The following is an 18,990-nucleotide window of genomic DNA, read 5'->3' as shown; positions in this document are numbered from 1 at the left end:
TCTGGGATATTCAATTTTATTGGGAGGTTGTAATTTTACATGGATATTTTCTTTTATATTTTATTTCATTGGGATATTTTGTTGTATTAGTTTTTGGTTTTTTTTTTCCTAGGATATTTAATTTTATGGGGATATTTCATTTTTCCTGGGATATTCAATTTTATTGGGAGGTTTTAATTTTACAGGGATATTTTCTTTTATATTTTATTTCATCAGGATATTTTGTTGTATTGGTTTTTTTTTTTTTTTCCTAGGATATTTAATTTTATGGGGATATTTCATTTTTCCTGGGATATTCAATTTTATTATTGAATTCCCAATTATTTTATTATTGAATTCCCAAATCCCGGAGATTCCCAGAATTCCCAAATCCCGGAGATTCCCAGCTCTCATCCCGACCCTTCCCTTGCAGATTTGGGGGTTCTGGTCCAGCCCCACATCCACGACCCCACCCCAAAAATCCCGGAGGAGACCGAGACCCCCTTGGATCGGACAGAGCCCCCCCGGCCCCTGGTACTGCTGGGAAAATTCCTGGGAAAAGGGAAAATTCCTGGGAAATGGAATTTCCTGGGAAAAGGGAAAATTCCCGGGGAAATGGAATTTCCTGGGAAAAAAGGAAAATTCCTGGGAAAAAGGGGAAATTCCTGTGATAAAGGAAAAATTCCTGGGGAAATGGGATTTCCTGGGAAAAAAGGAAAATTGCTGGGAAAAGGGAAAATTCCTGGGGAAATGGGAATTCCTGGGGAAATGGGATTTCCTGGGTAAATGGGAAAATTCCTGGGGAAATGGAATTTCCTGGGAAAAAAGGAAAATTCCTGGGGAAAAGGGAAAATTCCTGGGAAAAGGAAAAATTCCTGGGAAAAGGGAAAATTCCTGGGGAAATGGGATTTCCTGGGAAAAAACGGAAAATTCCTGGGAAAATTCCTGGGGAAAAGGGACAATTCCTGGGAAAATGGGAATTCCTGGGGGAAAGGGAAAATTCCTGGGAAAAAATGGAATTCCTGGGGAAAGAGGATTTCCTAGGAAAAGGGAAAATTCCTGGGAAAAAGGGAAAATTCCTGGGAAAAAAGGAAAATTCCTGGGGAAAGGGAAAATTCCTGGGGAAATGGGAAAATTCCTGGGAAAAGGGAAAATTCCTGGGGAAAGAGGATTTCCTGGGAAAAAAGGAAAATTCCTGGGGAAAAGGGAAAATTCCTGGGAAAAGGGAAAATTCCTGGGGAAAATTCCTGGGGAAATGGAATTTCCTGCGGAAAAAGGAAAATTCCTGGGAAAATTCCTGGGAAAAAATGGAATTCCTGGGGAAAGAGGATTTCCTGGGGAAATGGGAAAATTCCTGGGAAAATGGGAAAATTCCTGGGAAAAGGGAAAATTCCTGGGGAAATGGAATTTCCTGGGGAAATGGGAATTCCTGGGGAAAAGGGAAAATTCCTGGGGAAATGGAATTCCTGGGGAAATGGGAAAATTCCTGGGAAAAGGGAAAATTCCTGGGAAAATGGGAATTCTGGGGGAAATGGGAAAATTCCTGGGAAAAGGGAAAATTCCTGGGGAAATGGAATTTCCTGGGAAAAAAGGAAAATTCCTGGGAAATGGGAAAATTCCTCGGGAAAATGGGAATTCCTGGGGAAAAGGGAAAATTCCTGGGGAAAATGGGAAAATTCCTGGGGAAAATGGGAAAATTCCTGGGAAAAAATGGAATTCCTGGGGAAAGAGGATTTCCTAGGAAAAGGGAAAATTCCTGGGAAAAAAGGAAAATTCCTGGGAAAATGGAATTTCCTGGGGAAAAGGGACAATTCCTGGGAAAATGGGAATTCCGGGGGAAATGGGAAAATTCCTGGGGAAAAGGGAAAATTCCTGGGGAAATGGGAAAATTCCTGGGGGAAAGGGAAAATTCCTGGGAAAAAATTGAATTCCTGGGGAAATGGGATTTCCTGGGAAAAAAGGAAAATTCCTGGGAAAAAAGGAAAATTCCTGGGGAAATGGGACAATTCCTGGGAAAATGGGAAAATTCCTGGGAAAATTCCTGGGGAAATGGGATTTCCTGGGAAAAAAGGAAAATTCCTGGGAAAAAAGGAAAATTCCTGGGGAAAAGGGAAAATTCCTGGGAAAATGGGAATTCCTGGGGAAATGGGAAAATTCCTGGGGAAAAGGGACAATTCCTGGGAAAATGGGAATTCCTGGGGAAATGGGAAAATTCCTGGGGAAAAGGGAAAATTCCTGGGAAAAAATTGAATTCCTGGGCAAATGGGATTTCCTGGGAAAAAAGGAAAATTCCTGGGGAAAAGGGAAAATTCCTGGGGAAAAGGGAAAATTCCCAGGATAAAGGGAATTCCTGGCATAAAGGGACAATTCCTGAAAAATGGGAATTCCTCAGATAAGGGAACGATTTCTGGGAAAAAGGGAAAATTCCAGATTCTCCAATTCCCGATTTTCTCCTCCCCAGCCGGACTCGGCCCCAGGAGGCTCCTGAGGGTCCCGGGGTGGCCCCAGTGGGTCCCGACCCCACCCTGGGGACACGAGGGCACCCCAAGGCCCCTCTGCACGAGGAACAGCACAAAAAGTGGGATTTTATCCCAAAAATCCTTGGAATTTCTCTGCCAGGACATGCAGCTCACTCTGATGTTTTCCTCCGTGGTTTTGGGGCAGTTCTGGGGGGATTTGGGGGTGGGATGAGCACAAAAGGAGCTGGGCATTGACCCCAAAAATCCCAAGGTTTTAATCCCAAAAATCCCAAGGTTTTGATCCCAAAAATCCCAAGGTTTTAATCCCAAAAATCCCAAGGTTTGGCCACAAAAATCCCAAGGTTTGGCCCCAAAAATCCCAAAGTTTTGGCCCCATAAATCCCAAGGTTTGGCCCCAAAAATCCCAAGGTTTTGGCCCCAAAAATCCCAAGGTTTTGATCCCAAAAATCCCAAGGTTTGGCCCCAAAAATCCCAAGGTTTTAATCCCAAAAATCCCAAGGTTTTGATCCCAAAAATCCCAAGGTTTTGATCCCAAAAATCCCAAAGTTTTGGCCCCAAAAATCCCAAGGTTTAAATCCCAAAAATTCCAAGGTTTTGGCCCCAAAAATCCCAAGGTTTTGCCGGAAAAATCCCAAGGTTTTGCCCCAAAAATCCCAAAGTTTTAATCCCCAAAATCCCAAGGTTTTGGCCCCAAAAATCCCAAGGTTTTAATCCCAAAAATCCCAAGGTTTTGCCCCAAAAATCCCAAGGTTTTGGCCCCAAAATCCCAAGGTTTGGCCCCATAAATCCCAAGGTTTTGCCCCAAAAATCCCAAGGTTTTAATCCCAAAAATCCCAAGGTTTTGCCCCAAAAATCCCAAGGTTTTGGCCCCAAAAATCCCAAGGTTTTGATCCCAAAAATCCCAAGGTTTTGATCCCAAAAATCCCAAGGTTTTGGCCCCCAAAATCCCAAGGTTTTGGCCCCAAAAATCCCAAAGTTTTGCCCCCAAAAATCCCAAGGTTTTGATCCCAAAAATCCCAAGGTTTTGATCCCAAAAATCCCAAGGTTTTGGCCCCAAAAATCCCAAGGTTTTGGCCCCAAAAATCCCAAGGTTTTGGCCCCAAAAATCCCAAGGTTTTGGCCCCAAAAATCCCAAGGTTTTAATCCCAAAAATCCCAAGGTTTTGGCCCCATAAATCCCAAGGTTTTGGCCCCAAAATCCCAAGGTTTTGACCCCAAAAATCCCAAGGTTTTGCCCCAAAAATCCCAAAGTTTTGGCCCCATAAATCCCAAGGTTTGGCCCCCAAAATCCCAAGGTTTTAATCCCAAAAATCCCAAGGGTTTGGCCCCAAAAATCCCAAGGTTTTGGCCCCAAAAATCCCAAGGTTTTGCCCCAAAAATCCCAAGGTTTGGCCCCAAAAATCCCAAGGTTTTGCCCCAAAAATCCCAAGCTTTTGGCCCCATAAATCCCAAGGTTTTGGCCCCAAAAATCCCAAGGTTTTGGCCCCAAAAATCCCAAGGTTTGGCCCCAAAAATCCCAAGGTTTGGCCCCAAAAATCCCAAAGTTTTGGCCCCATAAATCCCAAGGTTTTGATCCCAAAAATCCCAAGGTTTGGCCCCAAAAATCCCAAAGTTTTGGCCCCAAAAATCCCAAGGTTTTGATCCCAAAAATCCCAAGGTTTTGATCCCAAAAATCCCAAGGTTTTGCCCCAAAAATCCCAAGGTTTCGCCCCAAAAATCCCAAGGTTTTGGCCCCAAAAATCCCAAGGTTTGGCCCCAAAAATCCCAAGGTTTTAATCCCAAAAATCCCAAGGGTTTGGCCCCAAAAATCCCAAGGTTTTGCCCAAAAAATCCCAAGGTTTTGATCCCAAAAATCCCAAGGTTTTAATCCCAAAAATCCGAAGGTTTTGATCCCAAAAATCCCAAGGTTTTGCCCCAAAAATCCCAAAGTTTTGGCCCCATAAATCCCAAGGTTTTGGCCACAAAAATCCCAAGGGTTTGGCCCCAAAAATCCCAAGGTTTTGGCCCCAAAAATCCCAAGGTTTGGCCCCAAAAATCCCAAGGTTTTGATCCCAAAAATCCCAAGGTTTTGGCCCCAAAAATCCCAAGGTTTTAATCCCAAAAATCCCAAGGTTTGGCCCCAAAAATCCCAAGGTTTTAATCCCAAAAATCCCAAGGTTTTGCCCCAAAAATCCCAAGGTTTTGATCCCAAAAATCCCAAGGTTTTAATCCCAAAAATCCCAAGGTTTTGGCCCCCAAAATCCCAAGGTTTTGCCCCAAAAATCCCAAGGTTTTGGCCCCAAAAATTCCAAGATTTTGCCCCAAAAATCCCAAGGTTTTAATCCCAAAAATCCCAAGGTTTTGGCCCCAAAAATCCCAAGGTTTGGCCCCAAAAATCCCAAGGTTTTGGCCCCAAAAATCCCAAGGTTTTGATCCCAAAAATCCCAAGGTTTTGCCCCAAAAATCCCAAGGTTTTGATCCCAAAAATCCCAAGGTTTTGGCCCCAAAAATCCCAAGGTTTTGGCCCCAAAAATCCCAAGGTTTTGACCCCAAAAATCCCAAGGTTTTGCCCCAAAAATCCCAAGGTTTTAATCCCAAAAATCCCAAGGTTTGGCCCCATAAATCCCAAGGTTTGGCCCCCAAAATCCCAAGGTTTTGCCCCAAAAATCCCAAAGTTTTGGCCCCATAAATCCCAAGGTTTGGCCCCAAAAATCCCAAGGTTTTGATCCCAAAAATCCCAAGGTTTTGATCCCAAAAATCCCAAGGTTTTAATCCCAAAAATCCCAAGGTTTTGCCCCAAAAATCCCAAGGTTTGGCCCCAAAAATCCCAAGGTTTTGGCCCCAAAAATCCCAAGGTTTTGCCCCAAAAATCCCAAGGTTTTGACCCCAAAAATCCCAAGATTTTGGCCCCAAAAATCCCAAGGTTTGGCCCCAAAAATCCCAAGGTTTTAATCCCAAAAATCCCAAGGTTTTGCCCCAAAAATCCCAAGGTTTTGATCCCAAAAATCCCAAGGTTTTGATCCCAAAAATCCCAAGGTTTTGGCCCCCAAAATTCCAAGGTTTTGGCCCCAAAAATCCCAAGGTTTTAATCCCAAAAATCCCAAAGTTTTGATCCCAAAAATCCCAAGGTTTTGGCCCCAAAAATCCCAAGGTTTTGGCCCCAAAAATCCCAAGGTTTGGCCCAAAAATCCCAAGGTTTTGATCCCAAAAATCCCAAGGTTTTAATCCCAAAAATCCCAAGGTTTTAATCCCAAAAATCCCAAGGTTTTGCCCCAAAAATCCCAAGGTTTTGATCCCAAAAATCCCAAGGTTTTGATCCCAAAAACCCCAAGGTTTTGGCCCCAAAAATCCCAAAGTTTTGGCCCCATAAATCCCAAGGTTTTGGCCCCCAAAATCCCAAGGTTTTGGCCCCAAAATCCCAAGGTTTTGGCCCCCAAAATCCCAAGGTTTTGCCCCAAAAATCCCAAGGTTTTAATCCCAAAAATCCCAAGGTTTTGGCCCCAGAAATCCCAAGGTTTTAATCCCAAAAATCCCAAGGTTTTGCCCCAAAAATCCCAAGGTTTTGGCCCCAAAAATCCCAAGGTTTTGCCCCAAAAATCCCAAGGTTTTAATCCCAAAAATCCCAAGGTTTTGCCCCAAAAATCCCAAGGTTTTGATCCCAAAAATCCCAAGGTTTTGCCCCAAAAATCCCAAGGTTTTAATCCCAAAAATCCCAAGGTTTTGCCCCCAAAATCCCAAGGTTTTGCCCCAAAAATCCCAAGGTTTTGATCCCAAAAATCCCAAGGTTTTGCCCCCAAAAATCCCAAGGTTTTGGCCCCAAAAATCCCAAGGTTTTGCCCCAAAAATCCCAAGGTTTTGGCCCCAAAAATCCCAAGGTTTTGGCCCCAAAAATCCCAAGGTTTTGATCCCAAAAATCCCAAGGTTTTAATCCCAAAAATCCCAAGGTTTTGCCCCAAAAATCCCAAGGTTTTGATCCCAAAAATTCCAAGGTTTTGCCCCAAAAATCCCAACGTTTTGATCCCAAAAATCCCAAGGTTTTGCCCCAAAAATCCCAAGGTTTTAATCCCAAAAATCCCAAGGTTTGGCCCCAAAAATCCCAAGGTTTTGATCCCATAAATCCCAAGGTTTTGATCCCAAAAATCCCAAGGTTTTGGCCCCAAAAATCCCAAGGTTTTGCCCCAAAAATCCCCAGGTTTTAATCCCAAAAATCCCAAGGTTTTAATCCCAAAAATCCCAAGGTTTTGGCCCCAAAAATCCCAAGGCTTTTGCCCCAAAAATCCCAAGGTTTTAATCCCAAAAATCCCAAGGTTTTGCCCCAAAAATCCCAAGGTTTTAATCCCAAAAATCCCAAGGTTTTAATCCCAAAAATCCCAAGGTTTTGCCCCAAAAATCCCAAGGTTTTGGCCCCAAAAATCCCAAGGTTTTGGCCCCCAAAATCCCAAGGTTTTGGCCCCAAAAATCCCAAGGTTTGGCCCCAAAAATCCAAAGATTTTGGCCCCAAAAATCCCAAAGTTTTGCCCCAAAAATCCCAAGGTTTTGATCCCAAAAATCCCAAGGTTTTGCCCCAAAAATCCCAAGGTTTGGCCCCAAAAATCCCAAAGTTTTGATCCCAAAAATCCCAAGGTTTTGGCCCCAAAAATCCCAAGGTTTTGATCCCAAAAATCCCAAGGTTTGGCCCCAAAAATCCCAAGGTTTTAATCCCAAAAATCCCAAGGTTTGGCCCCAAAAATCCCAAGGTTTGGCCCCAAAAATCCCAAGGTTTTGCCCCAAAAATCCCAAGGTTTTGGCCCAAAAAATCCCAAGGTTTTGCCCCAAAAATCCCAAGGTTTTAATCCCAAAAATCCCAAGGTTTTAATCCCAAAAATCCCAAGGTTTTGCGCCAAAAATCCCAAGGTTTTGGCCCCAAAAATCCCAAGGTTTTGGCCCCAAAAATCCCAAGGTTTGGCCCCAAAAATCCCAAAGTTTTGGCCCCATAAATCCCAAGGTTTTGCCCCAAAAATCCCAAGGTTTTGGCCCCAAAAATCCCAAAGTTTTGGCCCCATAAATCCCAAGGTTTTGGCCCCAAAAATCCCAAGGTTTTGGCCCAAAAATCCCAAGGTTTTGGCCCCAAAAATCCCAAGGTTTTAATCCCAAAAATCCCAAGGTTTGATCCCAAAAATCCCAAGGTTTTGCCCCAAAAATCCCAAGGTTTTGCCCCAAAAATCCCAAGGTTTTGCCCCAAAAATCCCAAGGTTTTGATCCCAAAAATCCCAAGGGTTTGCCCCAAAAATCCCAAGGTTTTGCCCCAAAAATCCCAAGGTTTTAATCCCAAAAATTCCAAGGTTTTGATCTCAAAAATCCCAAGGTTTTGGCCCCATAAATCCCAAGGTTTTGCCCCAAAAATCCCAAGGTTTTGATCCAAAAATCCCAAGGTTTTGGCCCCAAAAATCCCAAGGTTTTGCCCCAAAAATCCCAAGGTTTTGATCCCAAAAATTCCAAGGTTTTGCCCCAAAAATCCCAAGGTTTGGCCCCAAAATCCCAAGGTTTGGCCCCAAAAATCCCAAGGTTTTGCCCCAAAAATCCCAAGGTTTGGCCCCAAAAATCCCAAGGTTTTGCCCCAAAAATCCCAAGGTTTTAATCCCAAAAATCCCAAGGTTTTGCCCCAAAAATCCCAAAGTTTTGGCCCCATTAATCCCAAGGTTTGGCCCCAAAAATCCCAAGGTTTGATCCCAAAAATCCCAAGGTTTGGCCCCAAAAATCCCAAGGTTTTGATCCCAAAAATCCCAAGGTTTTAATCCCAAAAATCCCAAGGTTTTGGTCCCCAAAATCCCAAGGTTTTGCCCCCAAAATCCCAAGGTTTGGCCCCAAAAATCCCAAGGTTTTGGCCCCCAAAATCCCAAGGTTTTAATCCCAAAAATCCCAAGGTTTGGCCCCAAAAATCCCAAGGTTTGGCCCCAAAAATCCCAAGGTTTTGGCCCCAAAAATCCCAAGGTTTTGACCCCAAAAATCCCAAGGTTTTGATCCCAAAAATCCCAAGGTTTTGGCCCCAAAAATCCCAAGGTTTTGATCCCAAAAATCCCAAGGTTTGGCCCCAAAATTCCCAAAGTTTTGGCCCCAAAAATCCCAAGGTTTGGCCCCAAAAATCCCAAGGTTTTGCCCCAAAAATCCCAAGATTTTGGCCCCAAAAATCCCAAAGGTTTTGCCCCAAAAATCCCAAGGTTTTGGCCCCAAAAATCCCAAGGTTTTAATCCCAAAAATCCCAAGGTTTTGATCCCAAAAATCCCAAGGTTTTGATCCCAAAAATCCCAAGGTTTTAATCCCAAAATCCCAAGGTTTTGCCCCAAAAATGCCAAGGTTTTGCCCCAAAAATCCCAAGGTTTTAATCCCAAAAATCCCAAGGTTTGGCCCCAAAAATCCCAAGGTTTTGGCCCCAAAAATCCCAAGGTTTTGCCCCAAAAATCCCAAGGTTTTGACCCCAAAAATCCCAAGGTTTTGGCCCCAAAAATCCCAAGGTTTGGCCCCAAAAATCCCAAGGTTTTAATCCCAAAAATCCCAAGGTTTTGCCCCAAAAATCCCAAGGTTTTGATCCCAAAAATCCCAAGGTTTTGATCCCAAAAATCCCAAGGTTTTGGCCCCCAAAATTCCAAGGTTTTGGCCCCAAAAATCCCAAGGTTTTAATCCCAAAAATCCCAAAGTTTTGATCCCAAAAATCCCAAGGTTTTGGCCCCAAAAATCCCAAGGTTTTGGCCCCAAAAATCCCAAGGTTTGGCCCCAAAAATCCCAAGGTTTTGGCCCCAAAAATCCCAAGGTTTTGCCCCAAATATCCCAAGGTTTTGGCCCCAAAAATCCCAAGGTTTTGATCCCATAAATCCCAAGGTTTTGATCCCAAAAATCCCAAGGTTTTGGCCCCAAAAATCCCAAGGTTTTGGCCCCAAAAATCCCAAGGTTTTGCCCCAAAAATCCCAAGGTTTTGTCCCAAAAATCCCAAGGTTTTGATCCCCAAAATCCCAAGGTTTTGCCCCCAAAAATCCCAAGGTTTTGGCCCCAAAAATCCCAAGGTTTGGCCCCAAAAATCCCAAGATTTTGGCCCCAAAAATCCCAAAGTTTTGCCCCAAAAATCCCAAGGTTTTGCCCCAAAAATCCCAAGGTTTTGGCCCCAAAAATCCCAAGGTTTTGCCCCAAAATCCCAAGGTTTGGCCTCAAAAATCCCAAAGTTTTGCCCCAAAAATCCCAAAGTTTTGGCCCCATAAATCCCAAGGTTTGGCCCCAAAAATCCCAAGGTTTGGCCCCAAAAATCCCAAAGTTTTGGCCCCAAAATCCCAAGGTTTTAATCCCAAAAATCCCAAGGTTTGGCCCCAAAAATCCCAAGGTTTTGGCCCCAAAAATTCCAAGGTTTTGGCCCCATAAATCCCAAAGTTTTGGCCCCATAAATCCCAAGGTTTTGGCCCCCAAAATCCCAAGGTTTGGCCCCCAAAATCCCAGGGTTTTGCCCCAAAAATCCCAAGGTTTTGGCCCCAAAAATCCCAAGGTTTTGATCCCAAAAATCCCAAGGTTTTGGCCCCATAAATCCCAAAGTTTTGGCCCCATAAATCCCAAGGTTTTGATCCCAAAAATCCCAAGATTTTGGCCCCAAAAATCCCAAGGTTTTGGACCCAAAAATCCCAAGGTTTGGCCCCAAAAATCCCAAGGTTTTGCCCCAAAAATCCCAAGGTTTTAATCCCAAAAATCCCAAGGTTTTAATCCAAAAAATCCCAAGGTTTTGCCCCAAAAATCCCAAGGTTTTGATCCCAAAAATCCCAAGGTTTTGCCCCAAAAATCCCAAGATTTTGCCCCAAAAATCCCAAGGTTTTAATCCCAAAAATCCCAAGGTTTTGCCCCAAAAATCCCAAGGTTTTGCCCCAAAAATCCCAAGGTTTTGGCCCCAAAAATCCCAAGGTTTTGATCCCAAAAATCCCAAGGTTTTGCCCCAAAACTCCCAAGGTTTTGATCCCAAAAATCCCAAGGTTTTGACCCCAAAAATCCCAAGGTTTTGGCCCCAAAAATCCCAAGGTTTTGGCCCCAAAAATCCCAAGGTTTTGGCCCCAAAAACCCCAAGGTTTTGATCCCAAAAATCCCAAGGTTTGGCCCCAAAAATCCCAAGGTTTGGCCCCAAAAATCCCAAGGTTTTGGCCCCATAAATCCCAAGGTTTGGCCCCAAAAATCCCAAGGTTTTGACCCCAAAAATACTAAGGTTTTGGCCCCAAAATCCCAAGGTTTTGCCCCAAAAATCCCAAGGTTTTGATCCCAAAAATCCCAAGGTTTTGGCCCCAAAAATCCCAAGGTTTTGGCCCCATAAATCCCAAAATTTTGGCCTTGTAGATCCCAAAATTTTGGCCCCATAGATTCCTAAAATTTAGTGACAAACACCCCAAATCTCTGGCCTAAAAAATCCCAAATCCTCGGCCCCACAACCCCAAATCCTCGGCCCCATATCTGCCATGCATTTGGCCCCAGAGATCCCAAGGTTTTGCCCCAAAAATCCCAAGGTTTTGGCCCCAAAAATCCCAAAGTTTTGGCCCCATAAATCCCAAGGTTTGGCCCCAAAAATCCCAAAGTTTTGGCCCCAAAAATCCCAAGGTTTTGGCCCCATAAATCCCAAAATTTTGGCCTCGTAGATCCCAAAATTTTGGCCCCATAGATTCCTAAAATTTAGTGACAAACGCCCCAAATCTCTGGCCTAAAAATTCCAAATCCTTGGCCCCACAACCCCAAATCCTCGGCCCCACAAACCCCAAACTCTTGGCCCCACAGCCCCCGAGCCGAAATAAATTAAAAAAAGAAAAAAAATTCCAAAACAGATTTATTTTATTAAAAAAAACAACAAAATTGTACAATTTTAGTTCCTCTATGAAAAAAAAAAAATAAAATAAAATAAAACAAAAAAAAAAGCCCGAAAAAACCAACCAAACACCAACAGAAAAAAAAAAATTCCTACCACTGGCGGAACGCTCCGATCCACTGCAAACCTCCGGGAAAATCCAAGCTTTCTTTATATATTAAAAACCATTAATTTGAACATTTTACAACTTTCTACACGCATGCACAGAAACCTCGGCTCTGCGGGAAAACAAAATCCAAACCCGACCCCAAAAACGGAACCAAAAAAGGGAATTCTGATCTCCCAAAATTCCCAAATGGGATTGAGAACTCCCCACCCCTCACAGGAAGATCCAACCCACCCCCCCTTTTTTTTTTTTTTTATTTTTTTTTTTGCAGGAAAATGGCCCAAAATGGGCTCCCAGTACAAATTCCCTCGAAATTCCCCCCAAAATTCCCCAAAAAACCCAGGAATTTCCTGGAATTCGGGTAGGGGGTGGATCCCCCCATTTTGCTACTGGTGCTTACTGGGGAAGCCTCCCCTGGCTCCAAACTCCCCCTTTTTTTAGTGCTTAGGACAAAATCGACCCCAAAAAACGCGACCCCAAAACTGCTGGAATGAAATCCGGCACTTCCGGCCCCACCAGGGTGGAGGTGGGAGCTGGAGCGGGGAGAAAAACCAAAAAAATTGGGAATGAAATCCCAAATCCATCCGTGAGGTATTTGTGACCTTAGAAACAAAACCAGGAGAAGGCGAAAAAATGAAAATTTTTTTTTGTTTGTTTTTTTGCATCCCGATGGGAATTCTGTGGGATCACCTCCTTGGAGGGACGTTCCTGAAGGATCTCACTGAGATCTCCTGGGGTTCCTCAGGGTCATGGATCCAGGATTGCTCCAACGGCGCCGGGAAGCTCCCGCTGGAATTTGGGAATTTGGGATGTGGATCCGCCCCAGGAGCAGCAAAACCCACCCAAAAAAAACCCTCCCAAAACCTCGATTCGATCTTCAGCTCCTCCAAAAAAATCCCAAATTTCCGCTCGTTTTTCCTAAAAAATCAGCAGAGGTGAGGAGGACGCTTCCAAAACCTTCAAGTCCTCCAAAAAATCCCAAATTTCCGCTCGTTTTTCCTAAAAAATCAGCAGAGGTGAGGAGGACGCTTCCAAAAAAATTCAGCCCTTCCAAAACCCCCAGATTTCCGCTCGTTTTTCCTAAAAATTCAGCAGAGGCGAGGAGGATGCTCCCAAAACCTTCAAGTCCTCCAAAAAATCCCAGATTTCCACTCGTTTTTCCTAAAAAATCAGCAGAGGCGAGGAGGACACCTCCAAAACCTTCAAGTCCTCCAAAAAATCCCAAATTTCCGCTCGTTTTTCCTAAAAAATCAGCAGAGGCGAGGAGGACACTCCCAAAACCTTCAAGTCCTCCAAAAAATCCCAAATTTCAGCTCGTTTTTCCTAAAAAATTCAGCAGAGGCGAGGAGGACGCTTCCAAAACATTCAGCTCCTCAAAATCCCAGATTTCCGCTCGTTTTTCCTAAAAATTCAGCAGAGGCGAGGAGGACACTCCCAAAACCTTCAAGTCCTCCAAAAAATCCCGAATTTCCGCTCGTTTTTCCTAAAAAAATCAGCAGAGGTGATGAGGACGCTTCCAAAAATTTCAGCCCTTCCAAAACGCCCAGATTTCCGCTCATTTTTCCTAAAAATTCAGCAGAGGCAAGGAGGACGCTCCCAAAACCTTCAGCTCCTCAAAATCCCAAATTTCAGCTCGTTTTTCCTAAAAAAATCAGCAGAGGTGAGGAGGACACGCCCAAAACCTTCAGCTCCTCAAAATCCCAGATATCTGCTCGTTTTTCCTAAAAAATCAGCAGAGGCGAGGAGGACGCTCCCAAAACCTTCAAGTCCTCCAAAAAATCCCGAATTTCAGCTCGTTTTTCCTAAAAATTCAGCAGAGGCAAGGAGGACGCTCCCAAAACCTTCAGCTTCTCAAAATCCCAGATATCTGCTCGTTTTTCCTAAAAATTCAGCAGAGGTGAGGAGGACACTTCCAAAACCTTCAAGTCCTCCAAAAAATCCCAAATTTCAGCTCGTTTTTCCTAAAAAATCAGCAGAGGTGAGGAGGACACTTCCAAAACCTTCAGCTCAAAATCCCAGATATCTGCTCGTTTTTCCTAAAAAATCAGCAGAGGTGAGGAGGACACTTCCAAAAAAATTCAGCCCATCCAAAATGCCCAAATTTCCGCTCGTTTTTCCTAAAAAATCAGCAGAGGCGAGGAGGACACCTCCAAAACCTTCAAGTCCTCCAAAAAATCCCAAATTTCCGCTCGTTTTTCCTAAAAAATCAGCAGAGGCAAGGAGGATGCGCCCAAAACCTTCAGCTCCTCAAAATCCCAGATTTCTGCTTGTTTTTCCTAAAAAATCAGCAGAGGCGAGGAGGACGCTCCCAAAACCTTCAAGTCCTCCAAAAAATCCCAAATTTCCGCTCGTTTTTCCTAAAAAATCATCAGAGGCGAGGAGGACACTCCCAAAACCTTCAAGTCCTCCAAAAAATCCCAGATTTCCACTCGTTTTTCCTAAAAATTCAGCAGAGGTGAGGAGGACGCTTCCAAAAAATTCAGCCCTTCCAAAACGCCCAGATTTCCGCTCGTTTTTCCTAAAAAAATCATCAAAGGCAAGGAGGATGCTCCCAAAACCTTCAAGTCCTCCAAAAAATCCCAGATTTCCGCTCGTTTTTCCTAAAAAAATCAGCAGAGGCGAGGAGGACGCTTCCAAAACCTTCAAGTCCTCCAAAAAATCCCAAATTTCAGCTCGTTTTTCCTAAAAAAAACAGCAGAGGTGAGGAGGACGCTCCCAAAACATTCAGCTCCTTAAAAACCCAAATTTCCGCTCGTTTTTCCTAAAAAATCAGCAGAGGCAAGGAGGACGCTTCCAAAAAATTCAGCTCCTCAAAATCCCAAATTTCAGCTCGTTTTTCCTAAAAAATCATCAGAGACGAGGAGGACGCGCCCAAAACCTTCAAGTCCTCCAAAAAATCCCAAATTTCAGCTCGTTTTTCCTAAAAAATTCAGCAGAGGCGAGGAGGACGCTTCCAAAACATTCAGCTCCTCAAAATCCCAGATTTCCGCTCGTTTTTCCTAAAAATTCAGCAGAGGCGAGGAGGACACTCCCAAAACCTTCAAGTCCTCCAAAAAATCCCGAATTTCCGCTCGTTTTTCCTAAAAAAATCAGCAGAGGTGATGAGGACGCTTCCAAAAATTTCAGCCCTTCCAAAACGCCCAGATTTCCGCTCATTTTTCCTAAAAATTCAGCAGAGGCAAGGAGGACGCTCCCAAAACCTTCAGCTCCTCAAAATCCCAAATTTCAGCTCGTTTTTCCTAAAAAAATCAGCAGAGGTGAGGAGGACACGCCCAAAACCTTCAGCTCCTCAAAATCCCAGATATCTGCTCGTTTTTCCTAAAAAATCAGCAGAGGCGAGGAGGACGCTCCCAAAACCTTCAAGTCCTCCAAAAAATCCCGAATTTCAGCTCGTTTTTCCTAAAAATTCAGCAGAGGCAAGGAGGACGCTCCCAAAACCTTCAGCTTCTCAAAATCCCAGATATCTGCTCGTTTTTCCTAAAAATTCAGCAGAGGTGAGGAGGACACTTCCAAAACCTTCAAGTCCTCCAAAAAATCCCAAATTTCAGCTCGTTTTTCCTAAAAAATCAGCAGAGGTGAGGAGGACACTTCCAAAACCTTCAGCTCAAAATCCCAGATATCTGCTCGTTTTTCCTAAAAAATCAGCAGAGGTGAGGAGGACACTTCCAAAAAAATTCAGCCCATCCAAAATGCCCAAATTTCCGCTCGTTTTTCCTAAAAAATCAGCAGAGGCGAGGAGGACACCTCCAAAACCTTCAAGTCCTCCAAAAAATCCCAAATTTCCGCTCGTTTTTCCTAAAAAATCAGCAGAGGCAAGGAGGATGCGCCCAAAACCTTCAGCTCCTCAAAATCCCAGATTTCTGCTTGTTTTTCCTAAAAAATCAGCAGAGGCGAGGAGGACGCTCCCAAAACCTTCAAGTCCTCCAAAAAATCCCAAATTTCCGCTCGTTTTTCCTAAAAAATCATCAGAGGCGAGGAGGACACTCCCAAAACCTTCAAGTCCTCCAAAAAATCCCAGATTTCCACTCGTTTTTCCTAAAAATTCAGCAGAGGTGAGGAGGACGCTTCCAAAAAATTCAGCCCTTCCAAAACGCCCAGATTTCCGCTCGTTTTTCCTAAAAAAATCATCAAAGGCAAGGAGGATGCTCCCAAAACCTTCAAGTCCTCCAAAAAATCCCAGATTTCCGCTCGTTTTTCCTAAAAAAATCATCAAAGGCAAGGAGGACGCTTCCAAAACCTTCAAGTCCTCCAAAAAATCCCAAATTTCAGCTCGTTTTTCCTAAAAAAAACAGCAGAGGTGAGGAGGACGCTCCCAAAACATTCAGCTCCTTAAAAACCCAAATTTCCGCTCGTTTTTCCTAAAAAATCAGCAGAGGCAAGGAGGACGCTTCCAAAAAATTCAGCTCCTCAAAATCCCAAATTTCAGCTCGTTTTTCCTAAAAAATCATCAGAGACGAGGAGGACGCGCCCAAAACCTTCAAGTCCTCCAAAAAATCCCAAATTTCAGCTCGTTTTTCCTAAAAAATCAGCAGAGGCGAGGAGGACGCGCCCAAAACCTTCAAGTCCTCCAAAAAATCCCAGATTTCCGCTCGTTTTTCCTAAAAAATCATCAGAGGCGAGGAGGACGCGCCCAAAACCTTCAAGTCCTCCAAAAAATCCCAAATTTCAGCTCGTTTTTACTAAAAAATCAGCAGAGGCGAGGAGGACACTTCCAAAAAATTCAGCCCTTCCAAAACCCCCAGATTTCTGCTCGTTTTTCCTAAAAATTCAGCAGAGGCGAGGAGGACGCTCCCAAAACCTGGGGGTGCACCAGGGGGGAGCTTTTCCATAGCAGCCACGGATTCCTGGAGACGCTTCCAAAATTCCCTTGGGATCCCAAGCTGGAAGTGGTTTAAGGCCAGAGCCAGGACAGACGTCCAGGAGAACACGGACAGGAGGAGCAGGAGGTCAGCAGGACCTCGGAGCTGCTCCAGGACGCTGGTGAAGAAGGAAGTTGGGAATTCTCGGGGTTAGCCCTTGAGTTCCGGCTCCGAAGGGATCCGGATTTCGGGAATGAGGAGGAAGAGGAGGAGGAGGAGGATGAGGAGGAGAAGGCGCTCAGCCACCTCAACAGAGGACGAGTGGTCACGATCCCAGCAAGGCGCCGGAGCCGGGAGCGCCTTTCCCGCTTTTCGGCGGCGCCGGAGGAGCCAAATTTGGGAGATTCGGAGCCGGAAGGGATTCGGGGAAAAATCCCAATCACACCGAGGTCTCCGACTGCAGCCTCATGATGAACTTGTGCGACTTGGGGTCCACGAACTCCTCGGAGAGCTTGAAGAACGGGATCTTCTTGGTGGACACCACCAGGCTGAAGTCCTGGCGCTTGAGCACGAAGACCACGCCGTCCTTGAGGCCGTTGGTCACCGGCTCCTCGCTGACCAGCGTCCACTGCTTGGCCAGCCAGCGGTCCTTGTGGTACTGGATGGTGGGGCCGGCCGTCAGGTACCGCTCCAGGAAGGCCTTGGGAGAGGACAAGGACATGGGGATGTCACCTCCAGGTGGACCAGACCTGGTTTTGGTTTGTTTTGGGGGGAGAATTGCCCCGTGGTGCTGCTTTGGGGATTTTTGGGGATTTTTGGAGGATTTTTGGGGATTGTCCAGGTTGGGAAAGAGCTCCGAGGTCATCGAGTCAGAGCTGGGGCCAATCCCCACCTTGTCCCCCAGAATTCCAGGAATTCCTTGAGTGGTCACTCCAAACCTCCCTGAGCCCCTTCCGAGGCCTTTCCAGGAGGGATTTTCCCAAATTTCCCACCCTGAGCCTCCCCTGGCACAGCTCGAGGCCGTTCCCTCTTGTCCTGCCCCATTCCCTGGGGTCAGATCCCAAATTCCCCTGGGATCAGATCCCAAATTCCCCCTGGCAGATCCCAAATTCCCCCTGGATCCCCCTTTTCTCTGGGATCAGATCCCAAATCCCTCCTGGCAGATCCCAAATTCCCCCGGGATCAGATCCCAAATTCCCTCTGGCAGATCCCAAATTCCCCCGGGATCCTCATTTTCTCTGGGATCAGACCCCAAATACCTCCTGAAAGATCCCAAATTCCCCTGGGATCAGATCCCAAATCCCCCCTGGCAGATCCCAAATCCCCCCTGAAAGAACCCAAATTCCCCCTGGATCCTCCCTTTTCTCTGGGATCAGACCCCAAATCCCTCCTGGCAGATCCCAAATTCCCTCTGGCAGATCCCAAATCCCCCCTGAAAGAACCCAAATTCCCCCTGGATCCCCCTTTTCTCTGGGATCAGATCCCAAATCCCCCCTGAAAGGATCCAAATTCCCCCTGGATCCTCCTTTTCTCTGGGATCAGATCCCAAATCCCTCCTGAAAGATCCCAAATTCCCCCCGGGATCAGATCCCAAATTCCCTCTGGCAGATCCCAAATCCCCCCTGAAAAATCCCAAATCCCCCCTGAAAGATCCCAAATCCCCCTGGGATCAGATCCCAAATTCCCCCTGGCAGATCCCAAATTCCCTCTGGCAGATCCCAAATTCCGCCTGGATCCTCATTTTCTCTGGGATCAGATCCCAAATCCCTCCTGGATCCTCCTTTTCTCTGGGATCAGATCCCAAATCCCCCCTGAAAGATCCCAAATTCCCCTGAAATCAGATCCCAAATTCCCCTGGAATCAGATCCCAAATTCCCCCTGGGATCAGATCCCAAATCCCCCCTGAAAGATCCCAAATTCCCCCTGGATCCCCCTTTTCTCTGGGATCAGACCCCAAATACCTCCTGAAAGATCCCAAATTCCCCTGGGATCAGATCCCAAATCCCCCCTGGATCCCCTTTTTCTCCAGGCTGAGCCCCTCCATCACCCTCAGGATTCTCCATTCCCTTCTCCAGCAGCTCCAGCTCCATCCCCAGATCCCCACGAGAAGAACCCAACCCCACCTCACTCCAACCCCTCATTTTTGACCCCAAACGGGACAAACCCCACCCAAACCCCCCGTGTGGGCACCTTGGGGGTCATGTCGTGGGTGATGCAGAACTCGAGGTGCTGCAGGATGCTCTCCATGGTGTGGTAGGGCTGCTGCTTGGTGGTCCTCAGGTACTTCTGCATGGCGCGGGCCATGGAGGCGAAGATGGCCTGGGCGGCCTCGCGCGGGTCCATGATCTCCCGCGGGTTCTTCTGCTCCTCCTCCTGCAGCCGCTTGATGTGCGTGAAGGCCTCCTCGACCGCCACCACCAGCCTGCGGGAGAGAAGGGAACCCGGGGTTTGGGATAAAAACTCGTGGGTTTGGGATAAAAACTCGTGGGTTTGGGATGGGAAACCTCATGGATTTGGGATGGGAAACCTCATGGATGTGGGACAGAAAAACTCGTGGGTTTGGGATGGGAAACCTCGTGGGTTTGGGATAGGAAACCTCATGGATTTGGGATGGGAAAACTCGTGGGTTTGGGACCAGAAAACTCGTGGATTTGGGACCAAAAAACTCGTGGGTTTGGGATAAAAACTCGTGGGTTTGGGATGGGAAAATTCGTGGACTTGGGGTAAAAACTCGTGGGTTTGGGATAAAAACTCGTGGGTTTGGGATAAAAACTCGTGGGTTTGGGATGGG

At 45.7% G+C, this 18,990-nt stretch overlaps 1 protein-coding gene across 7 annotated transcripts in view; it reads right to left on the bottom strand.

Moving 5' to 3' along the window:
- Positions 1 to 11,465: 11,465 nt before the first annotated feature.
- Positions 11,466 to 18,990, bottom strand: part of VANGL2 (VANGL planar cell polarity protein 2) — a 28,708-nt gene continuing 21,183 nt past the window's right edge. For 2 of the 7 annotated variants that reach the window (XM_074529297.1, XM_074529298.1), the window contains exons 8-9: positions 18,390 to 18,621; positions 15,811 to 16,899 (exon numbers count right to left, since the gene is read on the bottom strand). In XM_074529297.1, the coding sequence (XP_074385398.1) occupies positions 16,639 to 16,899; positions 18,390 to 18,621 (493 nt within the window). In that variant the 3' untranslated portion in view covers positions 15,811 to 16,638. Of the gene's footprint in view, positions 12,592 to 13,073; positions 14,439 to 15,074; positions 15,313 to 15,736; positions 16,900 to 18,389; positions 18,622 to 18,990 lie in introns of those variants that run through there. The other 5 variants (XR_012577328.1, XR_012577330.1, XR_012577329.1 and 2 more) reach the window with 5 other exon arrangements.

Source organism: Zonotrichia albicollis, chromosome 30, assembly GCF_047830755.1.
Source record: "Zonotrichia albicollis isolate bZonAlb1 chromosome 30, bZonAlb1.hap1, whole genome shotgun sequence".
Classification (NCBI taxonomy): domain Eukaryota; kingdom Metazoa; phylum Chordata; class Aves; order Passeriformes; family Passerellidae; genus Zonotrichia; species Zonotrichia albicollis.
Note: the sequence above shows the minus strand (reverse complement) of the source record. Positions and strands in the feature narration are given on the sequence as shown.